Source organism: Lipophrys pholis (assembly GCF_963383615.2).
Source record: "Lipophrys pholis genome assembly, chromosome: 2".
NCBI lineage: Eukaryota > Metazoa > Chordata > Actinopteri > Blenniiformes > Blenniidae > Lipophrys > Lipophrys pholis.
This window is the reverse complement of record NC_137636.1, coordinates 12646685-12672621: the sequence shown is the minus strand read 5'-3', so window position 1 is coordinate 12672621 and position 25937 is coordinate 12646685. Positions and strand designations below refer to the sequence as shown.

Genomic DNA, 25937 nt, shown 5'->3' with positions numbered 1-25937 from the left:
CATCTCCGTGCCTTTGAAGAGACACGAGTGCTGAAATGAGATCGCGCAACCCGCAGGAATATCACACTAATTGAACTTGACAAAAATACGAACTGCGCCCTTTTGAACTGCTGACACTGAACAGGGTGGATTAGGCGGCGTATATTAACAACAGGTGACAGGCTGGAGGGAACAGTGGACCGGCCGAGTCACGGAGGGTCCGCTCCAGACGCCCGCACATTCAACCAACGGCAGACATAAAAAATAGAAAACTGTCTCACTTCATCTTCTTCTCACTTAATTCACTCATAAATGGAAGAAAAAAAAAAAAAAAATACAAAAATTAGGACCAAGACATGTGCGGTATTTTTTTTTACTTATGTATTCCAAAGGCTTATGTACAGTGAGACATATGAAGTCTCTCGAAACATTTAGACGTCTGACTGAGTTTGTGAAAAACATTTTAAAAAGTCAAATAAAAACACCCCAAGGCAATGAAAACATTTTGAAGATTGCACTGTTTTTATCGTCACATCCTGAATACTGAAGAGAGGACAACCGGCAAAGGAAAAAGGACAAAAACACAAACAATTGAATCTACAACAATTAAAAAAACAAACAAACAAAAAAAAAAAACACATGAAAGGTTTATACACATCTTTGAAAATGATATTCATCTCATCTTTCACTGTACATTATATCTTCTGCAATGTTTGTGTAGCACAGGAATAATGAGGTGACTTCATGGATGCTTCACTAAGCATCACTGTTTTTTGTTTTATATATATTTAAATATATACATAAAATGCTCACACGGGGAGTTAAAAAAGAAAAGAAAAGAAAAACCCGAACCCCCCCCCAAAAAACTACAGTTCAAACGTTTCCAGTAGCTCAAGCATCTATTCTTTAAATCAGCAGTTACTCACTCTAAATATTAGATTTATAGTACCAGCTTTGTCTGACGCGCCGATGTGAAACATTTATTGTACATCATCCGTGTGTCATCACATTTAATCAAGCGCCTAGTAAAGCCTGCACAGATGTTACTGAATCAATTACTTGTGGAAGATCAGCATGTAATACTTTATCTTTGCGTACAGTACAACTAAAAGAACAAGGTCGGGTTTTCAGCTTTTCAAGACAAAAGAAAAAAAAGAAAAAGATTATTGCTGCGCGTTAAACTAGGACTATTGTACAGCGCTGCGGCAAAAAAAAAAAAAAAAAAAAAGACACCTTTATACATTGTTCGGATGACTCCAGAGGAGATGGAGCTCAGAGTTTGCAGCTTCAGAACAGTGAGGATCCACGAGGGCCTCAGCCTGTTCAACTATCAGACTCAATGTGACCCTCACTCGTACTTTAAGACTAATGAAGAAAATGACACAGCTCCCGATACCATCCCCAGGCTTGTGTCTGTGTCCTCGGTCTGTCCAATAGTAACCATAATGTACTCTGGATTTGTGATTCAAACATAAATAAGAAAAGACAGAAGGAAGATAATGAAACCCATTGTAACTGAAGGGTAGGTGATGGTCTGAAAGTGGAAACTTCCAGATACAAAGTAAAATGCTCCTGAAAAGTGCTGATGTACTGACAACGTGACGAGACCCAGGCGTCTGTTGTAGGCTGGTCAGAGACTGCCGATGTTGGGGAAGCTCTTGAGCTTCTCTGGAAAGTCGTCCTTGTAGAGCACCGGGTCCGCTCGGTGTTCCACCACCTTCAGAGGCATCGTCCCAAATACCGAGGCAAACTTGTTGATGCATTCAGATCTGCGGGTGAAAACAACTTCGTCACTTTTCTAGAGCAAACTTCTTCTGCCACACGCGTGTTGTTAAAGGTTACCGCAAGATTAATTTACTTTTATGTGTTTGTAACAGTAAAAAATGTCTTTTTTTTTTTGGAAAAAACTTTTCACAAAAAAAACCCCCCAAAAGCCATAAAATCCTCAACGGGTTGGATTGTGAAAGCTTTATAAGAATCTATTAATACCCTGCACAGTAGTAGTGTCCTGCAAAATATCCTATTTTCAGGAACGTAGTGTGTTTCGTAATTGTAGACTTCTAATAGTTCTTTTTAAAGATACAAGACAAAATGCTGAAATAACCTTATATGGTCACTTGTTCAATAATGAACAAAAAACTAGGATAAATCCAGTTATGCCATTTCCCTGAAGTTGGTTTTCTTTACGTTTCTATATACAACAAACTGAATATAAATAAAGTGCAGGCTCTGTCTACTTGTAAACTGAAATCACTGATCTGGACAACTCTTTTTCACTTTTACACATTATCATTGTCAATTCTTAAAAAGCACTCAACTACTTTCATTAGTTCCGACATTTTATATCCTGAACAAAGTCTTCTTAACAAATAACCCAAAGTAAAATAAAAAAATTGTGGATAATACACAGGTGCCTTGCTGTTAAAGAAACATGGAGAAAAAGTTCCACAAAACTGTATTTTAAATCCATTAATACAATTACCTTCGCATAATTAACTAAATCAAATATTTCAGTAATTTCACCATGTTTAAAACGAATGGATGATACTATCATTTAAAAAGAAAAATGATTCCACAATTTGTTTTCGGCAAAATCCAAAAGCAGAGTCATCCAACAAAAGAGCAACACATGCATGTGATGACCAGCTGCAGTCAGTTAGCACACAGACACACAACACGCAAATAAAATAAATGAATAAACCGATTACACTGTGGATTCAATTGATCCAGATTTTCCAAAACAAACAGGCATACCTCTCCACCATGTGCGTCTGATCGAGGGAGAGTCCATCGATGGCAGTACATTCAGGGCACTTGAACTTTTTCCTCGGGGTCACCTAAAGAGAAACAAAACAAATGAGTCAAACGGGTAACGTCTGTTCACTTCTGCACCTTTGTTATAAAGACACAATACTTTGTCCTTTAAAAGTAAACTGTGACATCCTACAAGAGCTTTTCTCACTAACAAGATGAAGAAGACGAGCCAATCCTCATCAGCGCAGTTAGACAAAGATGATTTATTCTAGTCTAAACTTTATCAACACCCCGGGCCGTGCCAGCACCACGGACCTGTGTGTGTGTGTGTGTGTGTGTGTGTGTGTGTGTGTGTGTGCGCAGAAGAAAGTCAAAGGCACACAGGGGAGGGAAGACGGACGACACGGTGTTGGAGTGTTTTGTGAAGGAACCTGTTGGGAGCTGGAACCCCGGGTGCAGGTGTAGGGAAGTGTGCAGCCTGTGATTTGACGGCGGGGTGTGCATGAAACCCGGCAAGCTTAAGAAAACACACTGGGAGGGGGGAGTGCCAGTGAGTGACACTCAGATAAGGGAGGTTGAGGTCGGGCTTTAGCTCATGGCCCCCTGCACCTGGGCACAGTGAGTGCGATGGGGTGGAGTGGGGGAGCGGCAGTGATGTTGAAGGGTGATAGCTGATCAGACCCAGAGATCCTGGTATGCAATGTTGGGCTTCAGCCTCCCACTGCAAGTTAAAAAACACCCAGAAGAGCAGTCAAGAGCAGGGAATGTACCTTTATGGGGGCTTTGCCTGTAATGTTCGCCACCAGGAAGTTCATGGCAATATCTTCACAGTTCATGTGAGCGTCCACCCAGTTCTTGATGTCTCCTGGCATCTTGTATGTGTACAGATAGTTGAAGTACTGAAACAAAGAGAATTAAACATTTAATATCAACATTGACATAAGGAGCCAAAATATGGAGGTGGAATGGATGTGCTAGATTTTCTATATATTTATATCTGAAATGAGTTGTGTGCGCGAGCATGAGAGCTTAGAATTATTAAAACCTAAAACCCCTTGAGAGAAGCTCAGAGGGGGAATTAAAGCAGCTGAATATACTCAATTTTCTCTGGTCACCTTGTGGTAGAAGGCAACGCCGGTAAGAACCATGGAGACCTCATTGGTCCATTCTGACTCGTACTTCCACTTCCCCAGTTCATGGTCCCAGAGGTGCAGCCTTCCTGGATAGCCCACCAGCCTGTCTGGGAATTCCCTCCAAACCTGAAGGAAACAGCAACGCAGAAGACTGATTGGCTGACATTCCTCTTCTGAAGTGGACCAAGGTGACGTTTGATCGCTTACAACGAAGGTCTGGTTAGACACTGGAGAGCTTGGACTGGAAGAGGCTCTGGTGGGATTGTGCCGTTAGTGCTATTCAATAAAATCCTTCGATAGACTCGTCTCCAATAGCAGACGTTTGTTGGTGTGCAAAAATATTGTGCAGTTGGGAAATTTCTAAATATTAATTTCAATTTATGTAGCACCAATAACAATATTGTCATCTTAAGGTACATTTACAGAGAAAAGAAGCAAAGAGAGGAGACGGAGGAGAGGAAAAACCCCTTTTAACAGGAAGACACTGGTGCAGGACCAGGCTCAGAGGACAGGCAGAAAGGGACAGAAAGAGAAAAGACAGAGCCAATAAATCACCACGTTATGACCCATTAATATATTGAAATAGATAAATATACAATCTAATTCTACATCTTGACCAGTGAAGTGAGAAAACAACCATAAAGATGACTCAATTCATATCTTTTGGCTCAAATTCAAGTATTAACCTACATTTTCAGATCTCTCAGTCTGATCCTGTCTTTTACCCAACAGTCATGACTAAAAGCCAGTTTCTCGCAAACCAAAGCACAAAACAATATTCAGGCTCAAATTCCTTTATAGTTGTCTGCTCGTGTCAAATGGTTTCCCACCATCAGCCAATCTGATCCCTTTACTGAAAGCAACAAGAACTGTGACCAATCACACGACTTCTCCATTCGGCCTGTAATTCCACGTAATTATCTTTAAACTGAGCACAATTTTATTAAATGGCTTTTAAATGGATTCAGGTGAGTGTGCATTAGTCACTGAGCCTGGGCAGGTATGAGGGCATGGAAAGCATCAGCTTCACAGCTGTCATCATTCTTAACACATCAAACACTTGGGGCAGGCAGTCAAATCCCCGACGAGCACAGAATGAAACTGTAATCTTCCTGAACGACTTTAAACTCTGAGATCAACTCAAAGTGGCTCCATGCCATCATGAGAAGGACGGGAGGCACGTTGAAGGTTACCATTCCTGTCCCTTCTTTTGTTTTGGTTTTGTACTGGCCGTCTTTTTCTCACCTCATAACCAAACTGCAGTTCATCAGGCGTCAGCATGATTATATCGTCGTCGATGGCGAGCACGGCTTCTGTCTCGATCTCGTCGAAGGGGAAGAAACGGTTACTCAGTTTGTTCTCTTTGGTTCGAACCACTTTGAGAGGGACGGTCATCTTTGGCCAAAGAGATTCTGCAAGGAGGACAGAAAACAAAGGAAAAACAAAAAAATGACCACATTTACAGTTTAATGCACAGAGATTAATTAACTTGTTAGTGCATTTGACCTCTTGATAGAGAATATACCAGAGACAATTGTTATGATTGATGTTTGGGAAGATTTGCTGACAAAGGTTATGTCAAGTTCTAACTTTCTCCAATAGAACAATAAACTGACCATCTTTAAAGAGTCAATTATAAAGAATGAGAGCACCACAATGGATTCTAGGTAAATGGAACTATATTATAAGTATTTTCTAACACGTCAGAAACCCCAAAAATTTAATATTTGACATTATAGTCATCATGTTTTACCCTTAGCAGGGTGCTAATTGAGAAAGTTGAAAATTGAGACAATTGGAAATTGGTGTTGGCAGCGTATATTAATTCCATCTAATCCAGTGTCATGGGGCGCAGCAGCTAATCCCAGCTAACAACGAGCAAAGGCAGGTCACATGTCCACCACAGAGCAAACGCAGCAACAGACGCTCACACAGGCCAATTCACAATTACAGACGATTTCAGAGTCATCAATTAACCTCAAATGCATGTTTTGTACTGCGAGAGGAAACTGGAGTAGCAACAGAAAACGCACACATGTACAAGGATAACATGCAAACTCCTTCTGCAAATTTCCCTCTGGGAATAATAAAGTATTTCTATTCTATTCTATTGTATTCTAAATTGTTATGAATGAAAAATAGTGGTCGTCATCCAACAAACAAAATACACATATATGCTCTATGACACTGTAATAAACTATTTATTAACACTTCAAGGGTAGACTAAAGTGGCAGAGTTGTAACAACAGTTACCAGCTAGGGAGATTTTGAAATCTGCTGGCAGTGGAAAACGCTGCTCTGGGAATTTAACTTCACTCACTGACTCGTATCGCAACACTAAACCTCAAGCACGTGCAAATCTAACCACACAGCGATTCTTCATGAAGCACATCAACAAAGTAGGGCTTTTTTTGTTTTTTGCTTCAGGGGAGCGCTACAAAAGTCTTGGGTAGTGTCCATGGCACGGACGATGGCACAGTCAGATCACACAGAATGTGTCCGCTCATTAATGGACTAACTCGGGCCTGGCAGCGTATGAGAGGAGCCCCGGCTCCTCCTAACCACGTCTGAGGCCTGCTGTCAAAAGCTATTGTCAGGAGAACTGCTATGTTAAATGCCCAGAGTTTCTTCTTTCACTCTCTCCATGGCACCGTCATCCCTTCTTTTATTTCCAAGGCTGGAAATAGACCGTAAGAGTGAGGGAATTATAGGCTATTATGCGAGGTTTGAAACTTTAGCCCCACCTTGGCATCCGTCAAAAAGCACACTGTCAAGTGTTGTGACGTGTGACTTCTTAAACTGTATTCAATCACCCCCCCCCCCCCAAGAAAAACCCAGAATTCACATGTGAGTGCGGCTATTAATTTTAGGAGTGTATTCCAATCTTATAGAGATAAGTAGGAGCAACATGTACCAAACAAGCATGCATGAATGTTTTGTCCAAATGACCCAAAAAAATAAAAGGAAAAATTCCAATTGCTGACTTGAGTTGTACAAACATAATGTGTCTTTGACGGCAATTCTGCTTTGTTGGACATAAAGACATAAAGACAAGAGGAAACAAAAATGGGGGTCTTACTATTTCAGATCAAGGCTGGGAGTGACCAGGGAGCAAATCTGTTTTCATATTGGCCTGAGCCCGTGAGTCTGACCCGTCAATGGCCCCTAGTTAATTCTAATGGGACACAAAGCTCCAGCCAGGCGCCGCTGATGCCTCTAATGAAAAGGCAACTCGCAGCCACGAGTAAGCACTTCAAAGTTGTCTCACGACTTCATTGCATTAGTTAACGCTTACTGCTGTGGGACACATTTCATGGCAAAAAAACCCACTTTGCATCCGTCAGTGGGATAAAAAAAACTACATACAGTTTTATGCTGTAGCAGCCAGATTAGGTTCAATAAATAGACTGAGCAGTGAATTAAAGAAAAACACTTACAGACTCCTGACAGGTTTTCATAAGAACTGATGGGTGCCAGAAAACAGTTTAAAATAAGTTTCTGATCAGATAGTACTGAGATGTACTCATATAATGCAAGTATTTTAAGTCTACTGTATGCTCATTCTTAAAATATGGAGATGTTAGGAATGGATGATTGATCATTTGACCAAATATTAACAGCTCGTGTGTGAGTACAGCTTATTGCAGCAGTGTTTATTTGGGATGGATGAGGTTTTGTCTTGAAGACTCACTTTGGGTCTTCACAAGACAAGAACACAGAATTGGAAAAGGAGGCCAACTCACTGAAAGGTTTTTAATCTGTTCTACGTTGTGACCAGGTTTACCCATCGCTACCACTGAACAACAGCCCCCCCAGTGCAAGTACTGTATAGTTGCGGATTCATTCTGAAATATATTGATAATCCCATGTATGTTCATTCTGTGTTTGATCTATGTGGCTCATTTAGCTGGACCCATTTTATCTTGATCTTAACACCAACATTTATTCTCCCGTACTGTTCTACTGACCTTCAGGAGGACTTTTGTCCTGATTGTTCCACACCACCACCAGCTTAGCCAAGCTGGGCACCTTGGAAATTTCTGTGATGACCCTGAAAAGACTTTCAATGCGATCGTAGGTTAAGACCACAGCAGTGAACCCAGGAGTCCTCGGTGGGATGAGTGGCAAAAAGAGGGGGCTGTTTACACTGGCCCATTTCTGCACAAGAGAGGAGACAGAAAAATAAACACAAGCTGTAGAGGACATAAACATATACACATAAAAACATTTCACCAATTTCCACGTAAAGCAATAGTGACTGTAGCCTAGAGGTGGGTACTACTCCTGGTCCTGAAGGGCCACGACAACACGTTGATTAAGTTGAGGTCTGTTGAATCAGGAAGAAACTGAAAGTATGCAGGACTGTGGCTCTCCAGGAAAATGAGTGTCCACCTAAATGAAAGCCTACAGAAGCAGCAGCACAGACTAGAGCTGCAGGTGAAGAGTTTGGGAAGAATCAGGTTGGATTCCGCCTTCTCTGAAGTTGATATAAACAAATGAAACTCTGTAGGGAAACAGAAGAAATGGGGGAGGACAAAGAAGAGGAAGAAGAAAGAGGAATGAGGCAACTTTGCCAGGCTGTGACTTGTTGTCGTCTATCGGCAGTGTGAAACTTGGCTTTTCTTTTATTACTCGCCTTTAAAATGGCCTGTAAATCCTGGGAGTCGCACCGACTCCAGGTTGGATCAAATGACACTGTTAAAGGAAGGAAACCGCGGGAGAGTTTTCTGATGGTATGTGTGTGCTTAAGTGCTCAACTTTAAAAAAGGTACAAACCAGTCAGCCAGCATGCTCATGATAACATTTCCTCCTCAGGTTGTTTCTTTTTGCGAAACTAAAGAGAAGCTGAAGCTCTCAATCCTAAAGATAAAGTGCTGTAACACTTGCTACAGTCGGAGCATCAGGATTTTCTCTTCATAAACTTCATCAAAGTCCGCATAAATGCTTCAGCCTGGGTACAATGACAGTCAGTCTGAGAAGGGCAAAACGAGTGCATCCAGCACAGTAAATCTGTGGGCTTCTTGAAGTACACATAAACCCCCATTTCTCCTCTGGTCCCAGGTGGCCACTGAGTGATTATGTGGCTCCTTCCACAGCATCAACACAAGTCTGTCAACAGAGACACAGCCACTGCTTTCTACTCGACATCAGTCACTCCATCACCTATAAAAGCTGGCTTTACTGGCAAGTGGAAACTTCCCTGTGGTCTTTCTCACATTGTCAACACAAGAAGAGGAGGGAAATAATTAAACTAACACATACACTCCGTGCACATGCATTAAAACAGAATAAAAGCTGCTGAGACCACTTAAGTCATTTGTCAAACAGAATCGGTGAGATAAAAAGAAAGCCGCAGCTCAACGCGCCCCCAACAGATCTGAAAGCGGGTTTGCTACGCTTTACATTCGCATCAAAAGGAAAATGTTTAATTGTCTTTAATCTCAGACGCCGTAAAAAGCACAAAGTTTAAGAACAAGACCAAATGAAGAGCTGCCTCAGGATCAAAGGTCTTTCTTTGTGTGTTTCACACTGATTGTTTTCACTAATAAAGAAGACAGTCAAACTTTCTTCGACTCAATTCAACAAGACATTAGGGAGGACATATTTGTCAACTTGACTGCATGTTTGTGTACCAAAAAAAGGGAGCTATCGTTGTAGATTGAATCCCATCTTAAATTGTACTGCAAAGTTTAAAAACAAAGCTGGTACACAATTGTGTGTTCTCGATTCATTTATATTAAGAGTGTGAATACATTTGTAATTTTGACACAGCTTTAGCCGACTGATCTGGAGAGGAAAATAACTGAAGTTAGAACACTGATTATCTTTGAGGTTATTTAAAGGTTTCTAATCCCATAGTGCATGAGCAGAGTATAAGTTATAAAAGGTTTTTTTTTCTTTCTTTCCCATAAGAGATTCCGTCAAATTTTATAGTCAACGATTAATTCAAAGTGAAACTAAAATCTTGAAACGACTGAAGTACAGACTTCTACAATAGAAAGAAGTATATCTGTAAAGTGTGCGGTTAATTTCACTTTCATATTTCTAGCTCCCAAACGCAACGAAAATGTTTTCAACTCAGGTAACTTTGAAAGTCTGAGAAGCTCAGGGCTTGTAATGTAGAAATCCTGCAAGTATGCCCCCTACCTACGAATCCCAAACAAAAAGCAGCTTGTCCCTTATTCCAAACCCCCCTCTCCAAAGGCACCAGCAATCCTGGGAAATGTGCTTTCAATTACCAGCCTGAAGACTATAGGAGGGAAAATGTCTGACTGATTTATTTAGTGCTGTGTGCAAGTTCTTCTCGCCATCCATTCACTGAAGCCATCCAGAAAACACTTCATCTCCCTCTGAGGCAGAAATGGCCAAAGGTCTGCACCCCGACACAATTAACCTCCTCTCAGTCTGAACAGGCCGGAGACCGGTGTAATGCTCACAGATTAGAAGATAGGTTTGGGGGCTCTTACAAAATGATCTGACACAAGGGGGCAACGTCAAGTGTAGCAGTTGGTATACGAGATACCCAACAACCAAAATCTACATGGGCCGCTTCCAATTCTAGCTGGACGAGACCGTTTAATTGGACTACTGTCTTTGTTCCTGTATACATGTGCAGAGGTGGAATTGATTGGTTGCTGAAATCATGTTGCCTTCGCAATGATAGGCTGCTGTAAACGTGCTTTGAGCAATTTCAGGTTGAACGACAACGTCACAAACAACAGTCAATAGTGAGCTGAGACAGCACAACGTGACTCGCTGTAGTCGTCGTTCAAGTTTACACTTACCAGTCACTTGGTTTTATCTTCCTATGCGCTTGTTTATCAGTTGTTTCTTCCAGTCAGGGTTTGGTGCAGAGCTCGAGTGTTTGTGTAGAACAGCTCAACCTGTACCAGTCGGACTGTTGTGTATACACGCAGGAGGAGATCGAAGTATGTGTCTCCAACTTCAAAAACTATGTTTACATGCAGTTTTCAAGTCGAGCTTCAGACCAACTGACGCAATATTAGGTATCATGTAAACATGCTGACTGAATCCTGAGTAACCTTACAGATATTAACAGATCGGTCAGAAAACATTTCACTGTTTACGCTCGAGATTTCCCGTTAGGACGGTCACTTCTCTAATCTTCGGTTTTTAGTGGATTTACTTAAACTGGCACACTATTCGATAGCTGACAGATCCAAGGGCATTATTATGCGTCAATGCACATGCTGACTTATACACGCTTCTATCCCACGGATGAAGGATGGAGAAGACTCCAGATCAGACCGGGCTGATTAACAGCTCCTGAGAGATGATGGCCCAGCCAAGATGTCTGCAGCCACAAACTCCCACAACCACAGGGACGCTAAACACACACACGCCATTCTTCACATCCAGCATACTCTCTACAAACACAATGACTCAGTCATACAAGAACTTATTTTTCACCGCAACTGGAGGCATCCTCTGTGCGCAGAACTGCTGACACAAACTGGCTGCCTCGGAGCATATCTGGGAGTTTAACAGACTGAGGAGCACTTCATGTGTGGCACTTCAGAAAGAGGCGAAGCATCTACTGTCACTAGACAAAAGTCTTTGATTAACAAGGCACAGGAGAGCGGAAAAACTTATGTGGCACGGCGACCAACTGCATGGCAACTCTCAACAAGTGTCATTCAAATATCTGCAATGGAAACAGTGATCCAACTGATTGGCTCGGAATGGTTAACCAAAGAGCTGAAGACATTAAATAGATGTATTTCGTAAAAGAGCAGCCCTCAGGTATTGAGACAGAGGAAACATCAGAAGGTAACTGTTTGAACACACTGATATGGTGCACGTCTTGCTCAAAATCAAGTGTGCACAGGTACATACCACCACAGGTGGGTTGTTCCACTGTTCATAGCTGTGTGCAGCATATGGGTAAATACGGTCGTTGATGATCTGCAAGGTTGTCAAGCCGATAGCCTTCATGGAGCTGAAGTAAGCTTCCCAGAACCAGCGTGCCTATAGACAAAGGAAACACAAGTTTTTACAATTAATGAGAAATGTACAGAACTGACAGTTCAGGATCAACACTTAAACCACTTGCTATTCGACTCCTGCACCGATATAGATAAGAGAGTTGAAGAGTGCCTCTGGTTGTCTGTTTTTGAAAATGTACCGTCAACAAGTGAGTAGTTGATTATTTGAAACTGTAGCCACCATAAAAGAAGGTTTGACCAAATATGTAACACTGAATAATTGTGCAGATGCATTTGAAAGAAAGACAGTGACAGCAGCCAACAATTATTTACCCGAACCTCAAAAAAGATATTACATTCAGATGTCAGTGTGTTATTACCATTTTTTGTGGTATTTTCAAACCAGAGAGTATGCACATGACAGAGGATAACAGTTGTGTGAAGTCATAAATGTAAAATCCAGATATGTCCCCCTCAGTGCACATCTTTTAAGGCAATTTTGTAGGCCTCTTCAATGTCTTGTCCTTCAACAACTCCTCTTCTGAAGCTCTATCCAATCTCTTTTCATTGTGCCTGTTTCATTTCAACAGATCTCTGCTTTGAACAGCAGACTTTATGATAAGTGAACTCTTAACCCATCTACACCTCAGGTTTTTTTTCAGCAAAAACTGTGAGCATGAAAGAGTGTGTGCACATTCAATCTGTGTACTCCCTGTATTATTGCTGAAGCTGGACCATTAGGAAACATCCTGGGACAGTTCAAAGTTGAAAGGACTCTAAGAGTTTAATGAAGCGACAAATAAAGTCTTTTCCCAGGAGGCATGGATGCTGTGCCAATCCAATTACACCTTTCTGTCTGAATCCAAATCAGACAACAATTCTGCTGTAGAACATGTGAATATTTACATGAAGAGCCATCTGCTGAACATGTAATGCAACTGATATAAAGCCGTTCATGTGTCAGTCTCATTATTTGCTTTTGTGCATTCCGTCTGTTAAATAAACATCTTTTCAACAAGTGTGTCTGAAAGAGCAATGTCTGTTTGGACCAAAAGACTGAGGATATACACCAAGATAAAAACGGCACTTATTTTTACAGAGGGGGTTAGGAGAATCCAAAAAGACTTTCTAATCTCAGGGGGGAATCCCAACGGCTCATAAATCAGCCAGTGATGAAAGTTTCTTTTTCCGACCGGGAGGAGGTATAAAGCAAACTGTGCTGGCTCAAGGGCCCATCCCGTCGCCCTCCACCCTCTCCCAGCGCCTGCAGGAATTTTTATGAGCAGGGAAGAACGGACATCATTGCAAGAAAGAAGTGAGACCCGTACTGCGCCTTCTAACAGCAGTCTTCAGCCCGCAGTTCACGCACTCGATTCCCGTTTGTTTGGCTGCTTGAAAAAGAATGTGAAGCAGTACCGACACTGCCACACTGTGCACAAGCCAAGAGCTAACCAAAATGTATTCCCTCAAATTAGAGATACGTGTATTGGAAATTAAAACTATAAAGCTCCTGCAAATTGTAGGAAATAATGCAAGACAAATGTCGCAGCCATCTGATGTAATGCCTAGTTGAAATGAAATAATCTTCTAATTTCCCTGCAGTTTAGTGAAGTCTCCACTTGCTCTCATTCTTTGATTGTTTAACATAACTGGAGTAAAAAAAGCTGATGCACAGAGAGAGCCGAACTGACAGTAATCTATATTGCTTTGTTTAGCTCTGTGAAAGTTGTCAAGTGCCTGACAGACGATTAAACCGATAGACCAGAATTGGCAGCCACTGAGCTGTGGACACAAGCAGGGAATCATTAGTGTATTTGACATACTGGTAATCAAAAGCAGCAGTAAAACCAAATCTGTTCCAATCGTGAGAGGTTCTCACTGGGAATATTATTTCCCTCAAGATTTATTAGCGCTTCACTTTTAACTGTGATCAAAACATTTCCACACACACATGCACATGTGCAGATATTACTTGTTAATATTAATTACCCAGTGTAAATCAATCCTTATTAAAATCGCTCAAGTAAGAAACAAGTTCGCAGGACTTTCGGCCTAGTTGACGACATCTGACGACCACTTCCTTAGTAGTCGGGTTCATGTGGTATTACAGAGTGCTGGTGCTTGTAAGCCCTTTGGTTTGGCAGATTACTGACAATGGAAAAAAGAAAAAAAAAAGGTTAAAAAAAAAACCGGTCTTCCTCTGTTCAGTCCCTTCAAGGTCATATTGAACTTTGGCTTGTGAAGTTCTGACTAAAAGAGATTAAGATTCTGACTGGAGGCCTTTGGTTAAGTTAATGTTACCTTATTAAAAAAGGTGCAATGCCTGTGAGGATTCTATTCTATGCATATAAAAATTGGGGGATTAAAATTTTTGGGGGGATAAAAAAATAAAAAAAAAGGTTTATGGGGTGAAAGTGACTTGATGCATTCGATAAAGCAGCGATAGTCCGCACACAGTGTGTGAAAGACAACAATGCTGGAAATATGGGTTAAACGCTGCTTGTCAGGTCAGACCTTAATCTCAAAGCAGTAGCAGAGGATAAAATCCATCCTTGGCTCTGACTCCCTCCTCCCATCTCATGAATTCTAATTTAATAACAGAAATGATTCGAGTGTGCTAATCTAATAAAGATCTGGAGTGTATGTGTCCTAGTCTGAGGGTACGACCCAAACAAAGCTCATGGGAGTAAGTACACAAACATGGGCTCAGCGGTCTCATTTGAACACTGTTAACATCTCCCAGCTGTTTACTATGTGGCCTTTTAAAATGTGACTTTAGTGGATGCTATTACATCATCTCAAACATGAGAATGAGATTTGTTGTTTCAACTGAGAGAAGTGCAACAGCCATCATAGTGTAACCATCCCAAGAGATCCTGTACGGGGTGAACTAAAAGCACAAAGTACCTCATTGTTTTGTTGGCTGGCTGTGGTATTTAATAAAAATCTGATAAAAAGCACCACATAATGAACAATAATATGCCATTTGAGGAATCAGAACAATTAGTTTTAGTTATTTGGATTTATGGCACTTAACCACATCACTCAAATGAAATAATCTTTGAAAGTCATTTTTTATAGAGAAGCCAACAGAGGTCACATATGGGCAGCTCTGAATATTGTGGAGTCCACCAAAAAAACAAACAAACAAAAAAAAATCACACAAAACAAATTATCGCTACCAAATTGTGACTGATCACAAATTATGCACACCAGTTTTATGAAAGTGTTCATATTCTTTTCCACTTCAAAATTTGAAATTTTACAGGCCCATTAAAAATGAAAAGAGCTTCAAATGTAGTTAAAATTGTTCCTGTCATAACCGGGGAAGCAAATAATGTGTCAATGTCTTTTTTTTTTTTGGTTTTAATTGGTTCGTTGGCATTATGGGGACTAGACCACGTGTGGCCTGCAAGGTTTAACTACTCAATCTTCCGACTCCTGAAAGTATAATATAGGCCGACAATATCCTAATCTGTACCAGTGTTTCCCAGAGCGCTTCCAGAAGTACCACTGCTTTGGATGTTTTCAATGTCTCCTGGCTCCAACACACCTGATTCAAATGAATGGGCCATCATGGAGCTCACAGGAAACCTGATAAATCGTCATTCATTTGAATCAGGTGTGTTGGAGCAATGAGACATCTAAAACATGAAGGACAGTAACTCCTTAAAATAACAAAAGAGCCATTTCATACCATAAAAGAAAAGCATGCACAATATCTGTTACTATTTTTACATTTCAAGGGTTAAATCACAGCACATGGGAAGACAAGTCACACTGCATAACCAGGTGCTGTTGAGCCCTCTGCTGGATAAACAATGGAAATATATCAGCTATGTCAAAATTCAAGAAATCCATGTTTAAGCCTATTAGAATAGTACCAGTGTAACTGTCATCTGAATGAAATATTGATCCTTTACCAAGCGTATTTTTTTGTGGTCTGTTATAATTAATAATGTTTAATGATTGTACTGTAGTGACTTTCAAGATTCATTTACAGATGTGTCTCAAAAAATTGGGTTATTGTATGACTGCCAATTAAAACATCTGATCCTATGTAAAAATAATTCTATCATTTTGACAATTTTCTCAAATCGGAAAGAACATTACCATTTAAAAAAAATAAATAAATAAAATAATCACTTTGTGTGATAAATCTAACATATATTGAAGTTTCACTATAGTACAAATAGAATTTTTTTTTTTTTTAACATGATTTCATAGATATAACTACATATGCTTGCAATGTAAAGAGAGTATGGCTAAAACTAGAAATGTGTCACGGGCGGGATCTTGCTTTCTTAGTGTCAGTCTGTGATGTAGTGTTGCTAAAGTTTATTATGTGAAAAATGTATTTGCAGTCGACGGAGCAGACCATCAGAGTAGGCAGAGGACTACTGTGACCACTGGATAACAATACTACAGCTATACTACTGCTGAGAGTCATATTCAGCAGAATAGCCCCACTCTGCCCTGCTAGAAAGCCATAGTTCTGAGCTTGTCTGGTGTAATCCTACCCTGAGTTCATCTTTGAGCTCTTGGCCCAAACTGTGTGTTTGGCCAGTGTAATTGGTAAATGGACTAGAGTTGATACAAGGGAATGAAGAGCAGCTGAACTGGTGCACTTTTCTCATGGTTGCTTTCACTTTTGTTTATTGTGGCTCAATGCAGATATCAAGTGGAAAGAAAGAAAGCCATCTTCTGTGCATTTTGCTCAAGCTAAAATCAACATAGCTGAATCCTCTAAAAGCCTTTTCAAATCTAGACCAAGCAAAAGAGGAAATTCAAACTCGGAAAAAAAAAACTGAGGTCGGGTTCCAAATTCCTGTCTCTTGTATATCACGTAATTTGCTTCATCTTCCACAGATCTGGTTTGTCGACTGGTTAAGAAATTGGAACGTCTTAAAAATGAAAAGGCTCGATCAAGTAACAGCCCCACTGACGACTCTGTCAGACTAAGCTCTCAAACAACCAACAAAGTCATGCACTTTACTTCAGCCTCATGTTTACTGCAGGTTTTCTTTTTAGTTGCAGTGTGACATTTACCTGTCTCTGCATTTCTTCAACTTGTCTGTGAGGAATACTCTTCAGGATGGTGTACATATCTGATAGTTTCTCCTCTGGAATAACCACAGATGCCCTATAGAGAAAGAAAGGAAAAAAAAAACCAAGAAATACATATAGTCAACTGAAAATTCGGGGCTGTCAAACTATTTGACATTTTTCCACAGCTCTATGACACAGGATACCTTTTCCAGTCAAGCACTTCAGAGAATGGCAGGATGTAGGAGTCGGCCAGGATGACTGGGACACACCCAGCCTGCAGCACATCACTGAGGGCAGCTTGACCCAAACGAGCCCCTCGCAAGACCACACAGAAGGAAGACTCCTGCAGAGAGAAGTGGGTAGAAAACCATCAGAGGTATATCTATAATCTATGTAGATATTGCAAACAGAAACTGACAAATATTACAATAATTCCCCATTTAATTCCTTTGCTTCAGGCCTTGCTCACAAACAGGATTCCGGAACTTCCTTCCCCATACTTGGAACAACAGTACAACTAGTCACGTCAAGAGACAATTGATGCCCACGCACACAAAATTACCAGCACTTGGAACAAATGTTTCTCACGGCCGCACCTGCAGGATCTGTGGGTAGTCATACGTCTGCCCCTTATAACAGCGTTTTCGTGCTGATGCAGCGCCCTGGGACAGGTTGCTACACTTGTCGAGGAGCAGCAGTGCCTCGCCGTTCTCCTGCTTCAGACGCTCCAGTTCGGCCCGGTACTCTCGGTGAATAGCAGTTTGAGAAGACAGAACAAAGTAGCGTCGAGGCCTGGGAAAGGCAGAGATATGAAACGAGTCCTCGGGTTAAACTTTATGGGGTAAACCACATATAAGTACTTCCTCGAGAGCAGTGTAAGGAGTTCATAGAGATATCTTTAATCCAAGACAAATGGGCTAAAGTAACTTGGTACTGATGTTGCCCATAAACAAGACAAAGAAAAATGAGGTGTGAGATCTCACCCTGGCTGTTTCTCAGGCAGCTCGACGTCTGCAGAGAGGGGGCTGTACACTGGTATGCTGACGTCATAACCCTGTCTGTAGGTCCAAGTGGAGAAACCGCCACCAGCCAGAAGTGCTCTACAAGAGACAAGGCTGGATTAAAACGATGCATTAAAACGATAAAGATACAAAGAAGGAACACCTCTCCTTTGTCTTGTGCTGCTGTGACACATAAAATGACACCACGAGACTAAATGCCCATGATAAAAAGGTCCCATAATGTGTGCTTGGTGATGAAATGTATTTTGTATCCTCTTTTATTCTCAGGTAAAGTGAACATAAAGTAGAAACATACCATGACTAACACCTGGTTCTGATGAAGCTCCATGCCAAATGGACTCCATCTGGATGAGCGCAGGAAATTCCTTACAGCTAAAGATAGTGTTCGCTGTCTGAAAACTGGGTTTTCATAAACCCAGCCTCCTCCATCCTGAACCATCAGTCTAGCCTACAGCACATATTCAGACATATGGCTCTTTGCTGGTAAAAGCAGCCAGATTTATCATATCACAGCAAGGCCTCTGGGAAATATGTTATTTTCTCCCTGCTTGTAAATACTACTTTCATCTTCATTAGATGATAATTCATAACAAGTTTGTGAGAGACAGCTTTCAGCGAAATGCCACTTCGGTCTTTGAGAGACGTTTTTGCTTGGAAATTAATATCAAATCACATTGATATGTTATACAAACATGAAGGAAGTTATAGACTTGAATCATAAAAACCTACCCCAATGGTTTTTTTGGTTTCGTTTGTTTTGTTTCAATACAGTTCGCACCGGTCAACTGTATTTTGTTGTTTCAGATGAGTTTAAATTTTCCTTTTAATTTAGTCATTAGTAACAAATAGCACTTCCTGTGCTTCGGCCGTCAACTAGACTGCAGGCAAGTGTCCATCACTGGAAGAGTACACTTTCTGAGAGGAGTAAACTGAACCCTACAAACAAGCCTGGACAGGTCTTCGTTTGAGCTGAATGAACTCAACACAAGTGCTGCTTTTAATATACACTACCTGTCTCTGGGTACATCTAGAGCTGTATTATAGTCCGGAGGGCCTCCAGGTAACATGTTGAAAAGCAAATGATTCATCCCTTTGTCCCACCTGAAAAAAATTAGGACAATACATTACTTTCAAAGTAAAAAAACAACAAAAAAAACCTAACAAAACCAAGTGAAAGCCCACTTTCATACCCTGTGCACAAACACCTATTTAATAAAAAGGCCAGATAAATTTGTTTGTCGAGCACATTTTGTATATGCGCCACAACATATAAGCAAGAAAATGCAAGAAATAACAATAAAAAAGAGAAAAAATGGCGTAGAAGACATTTCAAAGTAAAACATTAAAAATGTTTTAAAGGAAAGGACTGCAAGTGCCCAAAGTGAAATATTGCCACAAGACAAAACTATGTAAGGTATTGTTATATTGATCATTTTTATTATTATAAGATAGAAATACACATTGTCAGGTACCACTTTAAGTGTTTCTAAAATCTCTCTTTCGTAAGAGGTCATTTGTTTTTAAGAGGTGACTCATCAATGAATATAAGGTATTACAGCTGTATATTTCGAAATGTAACAATTTTGTGCTATTAGAATAGATTCTACTATAAAATGAACCAACAAGACACACAGGCCAATTCAGTTGTTGTAAACGTTGGTTCTGGTTATAGTGATTCAAGTTTAGGTAAAAGAAACATTTAAACTTCATTACATCCACCGGATGAAACTGTTTTAGACTTGAGTCGACAGTAAATATTTACCTGGGCAGCATTGCGAGTGCCTGTGCCGTCTCTCTGATCCGTAAGGAATTCTGATTTAGCACATCAATAGACGGGATAAACAAACAAGCCCTAGTGACATCGTCAGTGTAAAATTCACTGTCAGAAATGGCACTGAGCAGGTCGTTGTATTCTCGGGACAGTCCCGTGCTGCTGATGGGAACTCCCAACTCATCCACAAACCTCTGCAGCGAATAGATGTAGACCTGCAAACAGTAATTTCAATAGTGAGCCATAGCTTAAACAGGAAACAAGTGAATTCTAGTGTGAAGTAGAGTTACCTTAATTTTATTCTTTGGATTGTAGCCACACCTGTATACATCAAAACAGGTGTGCATGCGACAGCTTAGGTCGCCCCGCTCTGGTATTGAGCTGGAGGCAGGCAGCCGGATCAAAGGGGCATCGTGCACAGTGCGCTTATCGATGGTCCAGTCAGTGGTGGATTCAATGGAGTGAGGCCAGAACTGAAACATCCCGGTGGCGATCAGGCCAAGCAGCACGACTGAGAAGAGGGTGATGTAGTAGATGCGGTGCTTTGTCTTCATTCGCGGGATGAGAGCAGGGCCCCGAGAGCTGTATTTCCCAGAGGCATACATCGCTGACACGTCTACCGCCAGACCGTTGCTGTAAAGACAATACGAGAGGACCAATGATGACACTGAGCTTTCTGCATAACAGTTGTGTAGCTTGAATAACAACAATAACAAAAATAAAAATAATTAAAAAAACAATATGGGTTTTAACACTTAACAAATGATCACAACCATTATAACCTACTGAAAATGCTTTTGCTCCTCTACCAAAAGGGCAGGTTGCACTTTTTATTAAAATTAACTCTGGATGGCTCCTTCCCCCTGAATGACATTACAAAGGGCTGTGGTAACTGATCGGAAACCTTGGCTGCCTTTTCATCAGAGAATTTTGCTCTGGCAATTACAAAGTAAATCTATTCTATTATACTTGGGATAGGAGAATTATCGAGTTCATAAACCTAGAAAATGTTACTGTACTTGTCTGAGCAGAAATACACATCTAATTTCTCTTGGCAGATATGCAAATGTTAAAGGGGAGCCAGTGGGGTTGAAATACTACTTAACAGGGACATCAGGTTTTTCCAGCATTGTTCCTCTTTTCACGTCGGCTTAGATGTGGTGTCAATGTTAACACACACCAACACATTGTCAAACTAAGCATGCATGCATTGGTGTGATCAATGTTACGCCTATATTCCTCAATTGAAAAGAGATCTAAGAGACAATACTGCGAATTATTGCGTTATTGAAACGATGAACAATTCTCATGTACAATGTCTAAAACCCTTTCATGACAAATGCAAAATACCTAAAACAAACATTCACGTTCCAAACTTCAAATCAAAGGTTTAACCTAGAGACAATACAGATCTGGTTCCATCATTTATGACATATTTTAACTCCACCCAAAGGGCAAAAAACGATATTCAGAATGTCCACATTCTTAGAATCTCAACAACAATGTCTCATACATCATGGATACGAATTTCCTCCTTGCTTCCTCTTAATCATACATTCAGTGTAGCCTTTCTTGATAAAAAAAAAGAAAGAAAAGTCGTTCATACCCAAAATATTACTAAGGAAAAGACCAAATTTGCTGCAAATACGAAGAATGCTATACTGAATTCCATTTATTTCTTTTTTTTTTGTAGCAGTGAGACAATCCTCCTCCATCAACCTTCAAGTCTTCAATTATATGATAGATTTTATTTCCTTGTGATTAGTGGCTTTATGAAAGACAGGTGGCTAAACAAACATTGCCATCTGTTTTCTACATCTTTAAAGTCGCACCGATGTTGAAACTGTTCCGTTATGGACTGAAAAAAAACCCACACACCCTCAATCGACGAGTAGTGGTAACAAGTCATGGTCAGGCGGCCAAATGGAAACCAAAACATTGAATAAAAGCCAAAACAAGTCCTAATCTAAGCAAGTTTTTAAGCTGCTTTGCCAAAAAGTTACGAGAGTGACCCTGCTAACTGCAGCTCATCTATCCGGTGTTACGGATTAAGTGGCGGCCCTGTTAACTGTGACCGACTTCCTTTAGCGTCCGGTCTTAATGCGAGCAACAGCGGCTGTCCAAAGCCCGACGGAAATCCGTAGCCGTCCTAACTCACCGCATTCACAACGACGCTTCCAAAGTGCCGTACCTTTTCTTTGCGTCCACCCTTGTTTCCTGAACATGTGTCAGATCGCTACTATCGCTCAGCTGCAGCTGCACATGCTCACATTAGTATGGTCCTGACACGAAGGGGCGGGGCTCTACCGAAGGTCACAATTCAGCAGGAGTCAGAGTAGACAGGTTGTCACATCCACACTACGCTGGATCAACCTGACTGCTGTCAGTGTGTCGACCCTTTAAATCAAGCATCGGATGGAAATCATCCAGAAACTTACTTGAATGTCTTCATGAATGTAATTTTCAACTGACAGTTTTCATGTTGGCACTGCCACTTTAAATAAACATTAGTGTAACGTAGATCCATTGTCCAGTGTTTAGCAGTATAAGAAGAAAGGTAACGTCGGGACCTGCTACGTCACTGATGGTGTCGTGCTGTAACTCAGGCCACAATTTAACACGAGACAATGGACTGGTAGTCACAGCTGCCCTCAAGCTTGTTCAACCTGTGGCGACTGTCAGTGTGTTGATCTGTGAGATCAATCATGCAGTTGTTCAATACACCAGCTTGGCTGATGTAACTCCCCGAAATATCATAGATGTCTTTTACAAAGCTACTAATTATATGGTCTTTAAAGACGACGAATGGAGGAGAATTGTATCCATGACTTATGATATGTGGCCATTGAAATTAAATGAATGCAGATATTCTGAATACAAGTTATTGTTTTATTTATGGAGTTGAGAAACGCCATAAACAAACAAAAAAAAGGGAAATAAAACTGCTGAAACTGCTTAGAAAAAACTAAAGAGTCACTAGGTTTTCTAAAAGATAGAAAATTAAAAATGGGGGGAGGGTTAAAAAGGAGCTAAAATGATTGAGACAACTAAAATAAAAAAATGTCAACATAAAAAAATTAAGAGCGATGTTCACAGGTCACAGATTGCTCCAGCTTCAGGACAGATGTGACTACCTGTCCACCGACTAAAGCCCCGCCCCCAAGTGACGTGTTAAGACGCAACATTAAGTGAGGAGCTTGAAGCTGCAGCTGAATCCGACTCATGTTTGTTAATCAAGCACATATGCTCACGAAAAGTACGACAATTTGAAACGTTATGAGGAATGCGGTTAAACGAAGTCGTGATTTCCGTAGGGTTTTTAAACATCTGCTGTTGCCAGCAGCAAAAAAATGGACGCGAAAGGAAGACGTACCCGTTAACAGGGTCACCACTTAATCCGTAACACCAAATAGACGAGCGACAGTTAGCAGGGTGCCTTTCAACTCGCGTTATTACAACCCTATAGACCGACACAAAGGATAATATAAATATTTAATCACTATGGATGGACGTTTTACTCACCGAGATGTTTAGAGGGACAGACAGTACCGTCCTAATTCATGATTAATACCGAAGAACGGTCTACACTTCAGTGGAGCTGCTATCACCAACAAGCGAACCCTGGACGCCCCGGAAATTACGATACACCGAGGGAAGTCCTTCTTTCCTGTTTGAGGCGAAACGCACTCTGCCGTCATCTGGTGGCGGACCCAATACACCGACAAAACGCCATTGCGCTCTTCTGATCTATAATCTCATAAAACCCTGTTACAACTGTAAATATTAGGGCAGAATAGAGCTGTATGTTTCATATTCAACGAGTAAATCTGAGATGTATTTAAGCCTGAGACTATTCAAAGCTTTATAGACGAGGAATAACAACAGCAAAACAACACAAAAATAACACCCAGCGGGGTATCCCTATGCTAAAAGCATGTTCTTAAACATCACCCTAAAATTCCCAGATAAATATCCAAAGAAAAAAAAGAAAAGAAAAAGTGACGTGCTTGAAGTGCGTTGTAGGCAAGAAAGTGCAAAATCTCAACCAAATTTGCAACACTCATCTTTCAAATTCTGATGGCAGCAGACAGGAATGACTTTCTGCTGCTGTGCCTTAAATCTCTCCCTCCAGCACAGCACAACACACCAAGAGTTTGCTGACAACAACTGGCAGGTAAACAGGGTGCAAAAAGACATTGATTAATGTTCTTTTTTTTAGTGTAGTTCCATTAAACTTAAAAGAATGAGACAGTGCTGCAAAATATCTACAAGGACAAATAAAATCGAAGGCTAAAAGTGATGGATATGCTCATCACAAAATATGACTACTCATAGCTCTCCTGCAATACCTCCACAGCCCACATTTATGGTCCCAAGCACTTTAGTATTCTGTGTGTTCATGAGGGGTCACATGGTGTAAATGGATGGATGCCTTGAGTTTACAGGTACCGTGATGTACTTCATAAGGAAAAAAAAAAAAGCTTCTGAAACCAAGAAAACCACAGCACAGAAGCGCACACATGCACAGGAAATTAGAATTTAGATACCTAACAAAAACAATTATTGGCATTTGGCAGTGTTATATTGGGATCCGTAAGTGGCTGATGGTTCTTCCACTGAGGAGATTGCATGATCTCCCTGTCTGTTTGGGAGCTTTCTATCAAAATGGAAACTTTCTTTTAAATCCAAATACATTTATGTATTATGTTTGGCTTGGGAAAGGGCCACTCAAGATGCCAGACACTGCTGTCAAAAATCAAGGTTGGCATTTTATTACAAAAAAGGGGAAACCAAAAATCGCCAAATCAAAATCCACAAGTTCAAAGGAGCTTCATCCCTGCGTGACACACAGACGCAGGAAACTGAAGGACAGGAGGACAGCCACACATAGACATGTGCAGACCAACAACCAGAACACACAAGAAAAGCCCAGTATATAACAAAGCCTTTAAGTGCTGCCAGTCACAGACTCGGGCACAGGTGAAATACATCAGGGTGGAACAGCAATCAAACACATGGAAGGGAAGCCAAGGAGCCTGAAACAAAAGACAGAGCTAGAATCTCACAATGAACATGAGACAGAAAAAGAAACCTTGACATTATGAGGGTTAAGAGGAGGGAGGATTTGGTTGAGGGTGTCAATGTGATTGTCTCTCTTTGTTAGTCCCTGTAAAGAACTGAAAAGCTATTCAGGGTTTATCATGTCTAATGTCAGTGGGATTGGCTTCAATCTACCAAAACACTATAAAACGGGAATAGACAGTAGATCAATGGATGGGATTTTTAAATCTTTCAAAATGTGACTACACCAGATTTTCTGTATAATTCAAACCAGGCATTTCATTTATCTGCTTCATCTTGGATTTTGACGGAATCTCTAATTTCACAGATAGCCTCCTGTTGTTAGTTAGTTAAAAGCACCACTGATCTGTGAACAAATGCATAAAAATAAACACACTAATTAAACACCCACAGTGTATTGGGAATTCCTGGTGTTTATCTGCCAAGGCTGTTCATTTTATTGGAAGTTATTAAAGGTTTTTCTCAGTGCAGTTCACTGGCTAGTTCTACATTGTGATGGAGGGTGCATCTTTGATATTATAAAACACACAGTACCTATCCATGATGTGTCAACTGACTCAGACACCTCCAGTTGTAGATGAAGTTGCAGTTTGTAGTATTTCTCTGCGGCACACTCACAGTGAACTGCACCTACACCTCGGCTATACATAACTCAACTCATGCAATCTCTACTGGAAACTTACTCTGTACTCAGCAGTTCTACAACCAAATGACGTACATTTTAAAGTAAACTTTTGCAGGTTGGGCACGGTGCCAAAACCTCCTACTAAGTAAGATAGTTTAGTTTTTTTCACTTTCATCCACCAGAAGATAAAATGTAAAAGATACATTATAATGTACATATTGTGAGTGTATACAGGGATTCTATTAAAGCTGAAGGAAGTGACACTGTTGATGATTGGCCTCCACACTCACCTGACCTAATTCCAACAGAAGAAGCACTGTAAACATGTTTTGCGTGAATTAGGCACTGCCAGATTGCACGTCAGACCGTCCAGGAGCTCAGTGATGCCTTGGTGAAAACCTAGGAGATCACTCAGCACCATCTGGTACCTCAAAATGAGCATGGCCCCTCTTTTCCGGGACTGCAGACAAGCACATGGAGGTTAGTGGAACAAAAGAAACATTTAAAGTTGCCGCAATGAAATCTCGGCCTGCCATGTAAATTGTTTCACTTTGATTTTCAGGGTGACTTCAAATT

General features: G+C 40.8%; 1 protein-coding gene across 1 annotated transcript; it reads right to left on the bottom strand.

Moving 5' to 3' along the window:
* Positions 1-333: 333 nt before the first annotated feature.
* ext2 (exostosin glycosyltransferase 2) lies at positions 334-23286 on the bottom strand. The gene is made up of 15 exons (XM_080458198.1): positions 23177-23286; positions 19945-20287; positions 19646-19869; positions 18895-18984; positions 17845-17961; positions 17458-17653; positions 17065-17204; positions 16862-16955; positions 11724-11855; positions 7835-8024; positions 5112-5278; positions 3849-3992; positions 3504-3632; positions 2734-2816; positions 334-1748 (listed from the first exon to the last, which is right to left on the bottom strand). Exons 2-15 carry the CDS (start codon positions 20257-20259, stop codon positions 1610-1612), a joined length of 2160 nt encoding a protein of 719 aa, XP_080314324.1. The 5' UTR covers positions 20260-20287; positions 23177-23286; the 3' UTR covers positions 334-1609.
* Positions 23287-25937: the final 2651 nt, after the last annotated feature.

What these genes read in the sequence shown, in the direction of transcription:
- ext2 (XM_080458198.1), bottom strand. Translation starts at nt 20,259, where the DNA reads ATGTATGCCTCTGGGAAATACAGCTCTCGGGGCCCTGCTCTCATCCCG. An exon ending in CTAGATGTACCCAGAGACAG is followed by an intron (nt 17,962 to 18,894) that starts GTAGTGTATATT and finishes TGTCTCTTGTAG; the next exon opens with AGCACTTCTGGCTGGTGGCG. An exon ending in AACTGCAGTTTGGTTATGAG is followed by an intron (nt 3,993 to 5,111) that starts GTGAGAAAAAGA and finishes TGTTTCCTTCAG; the next exon opens with GTTTGGAGGGAATTCCCAGA.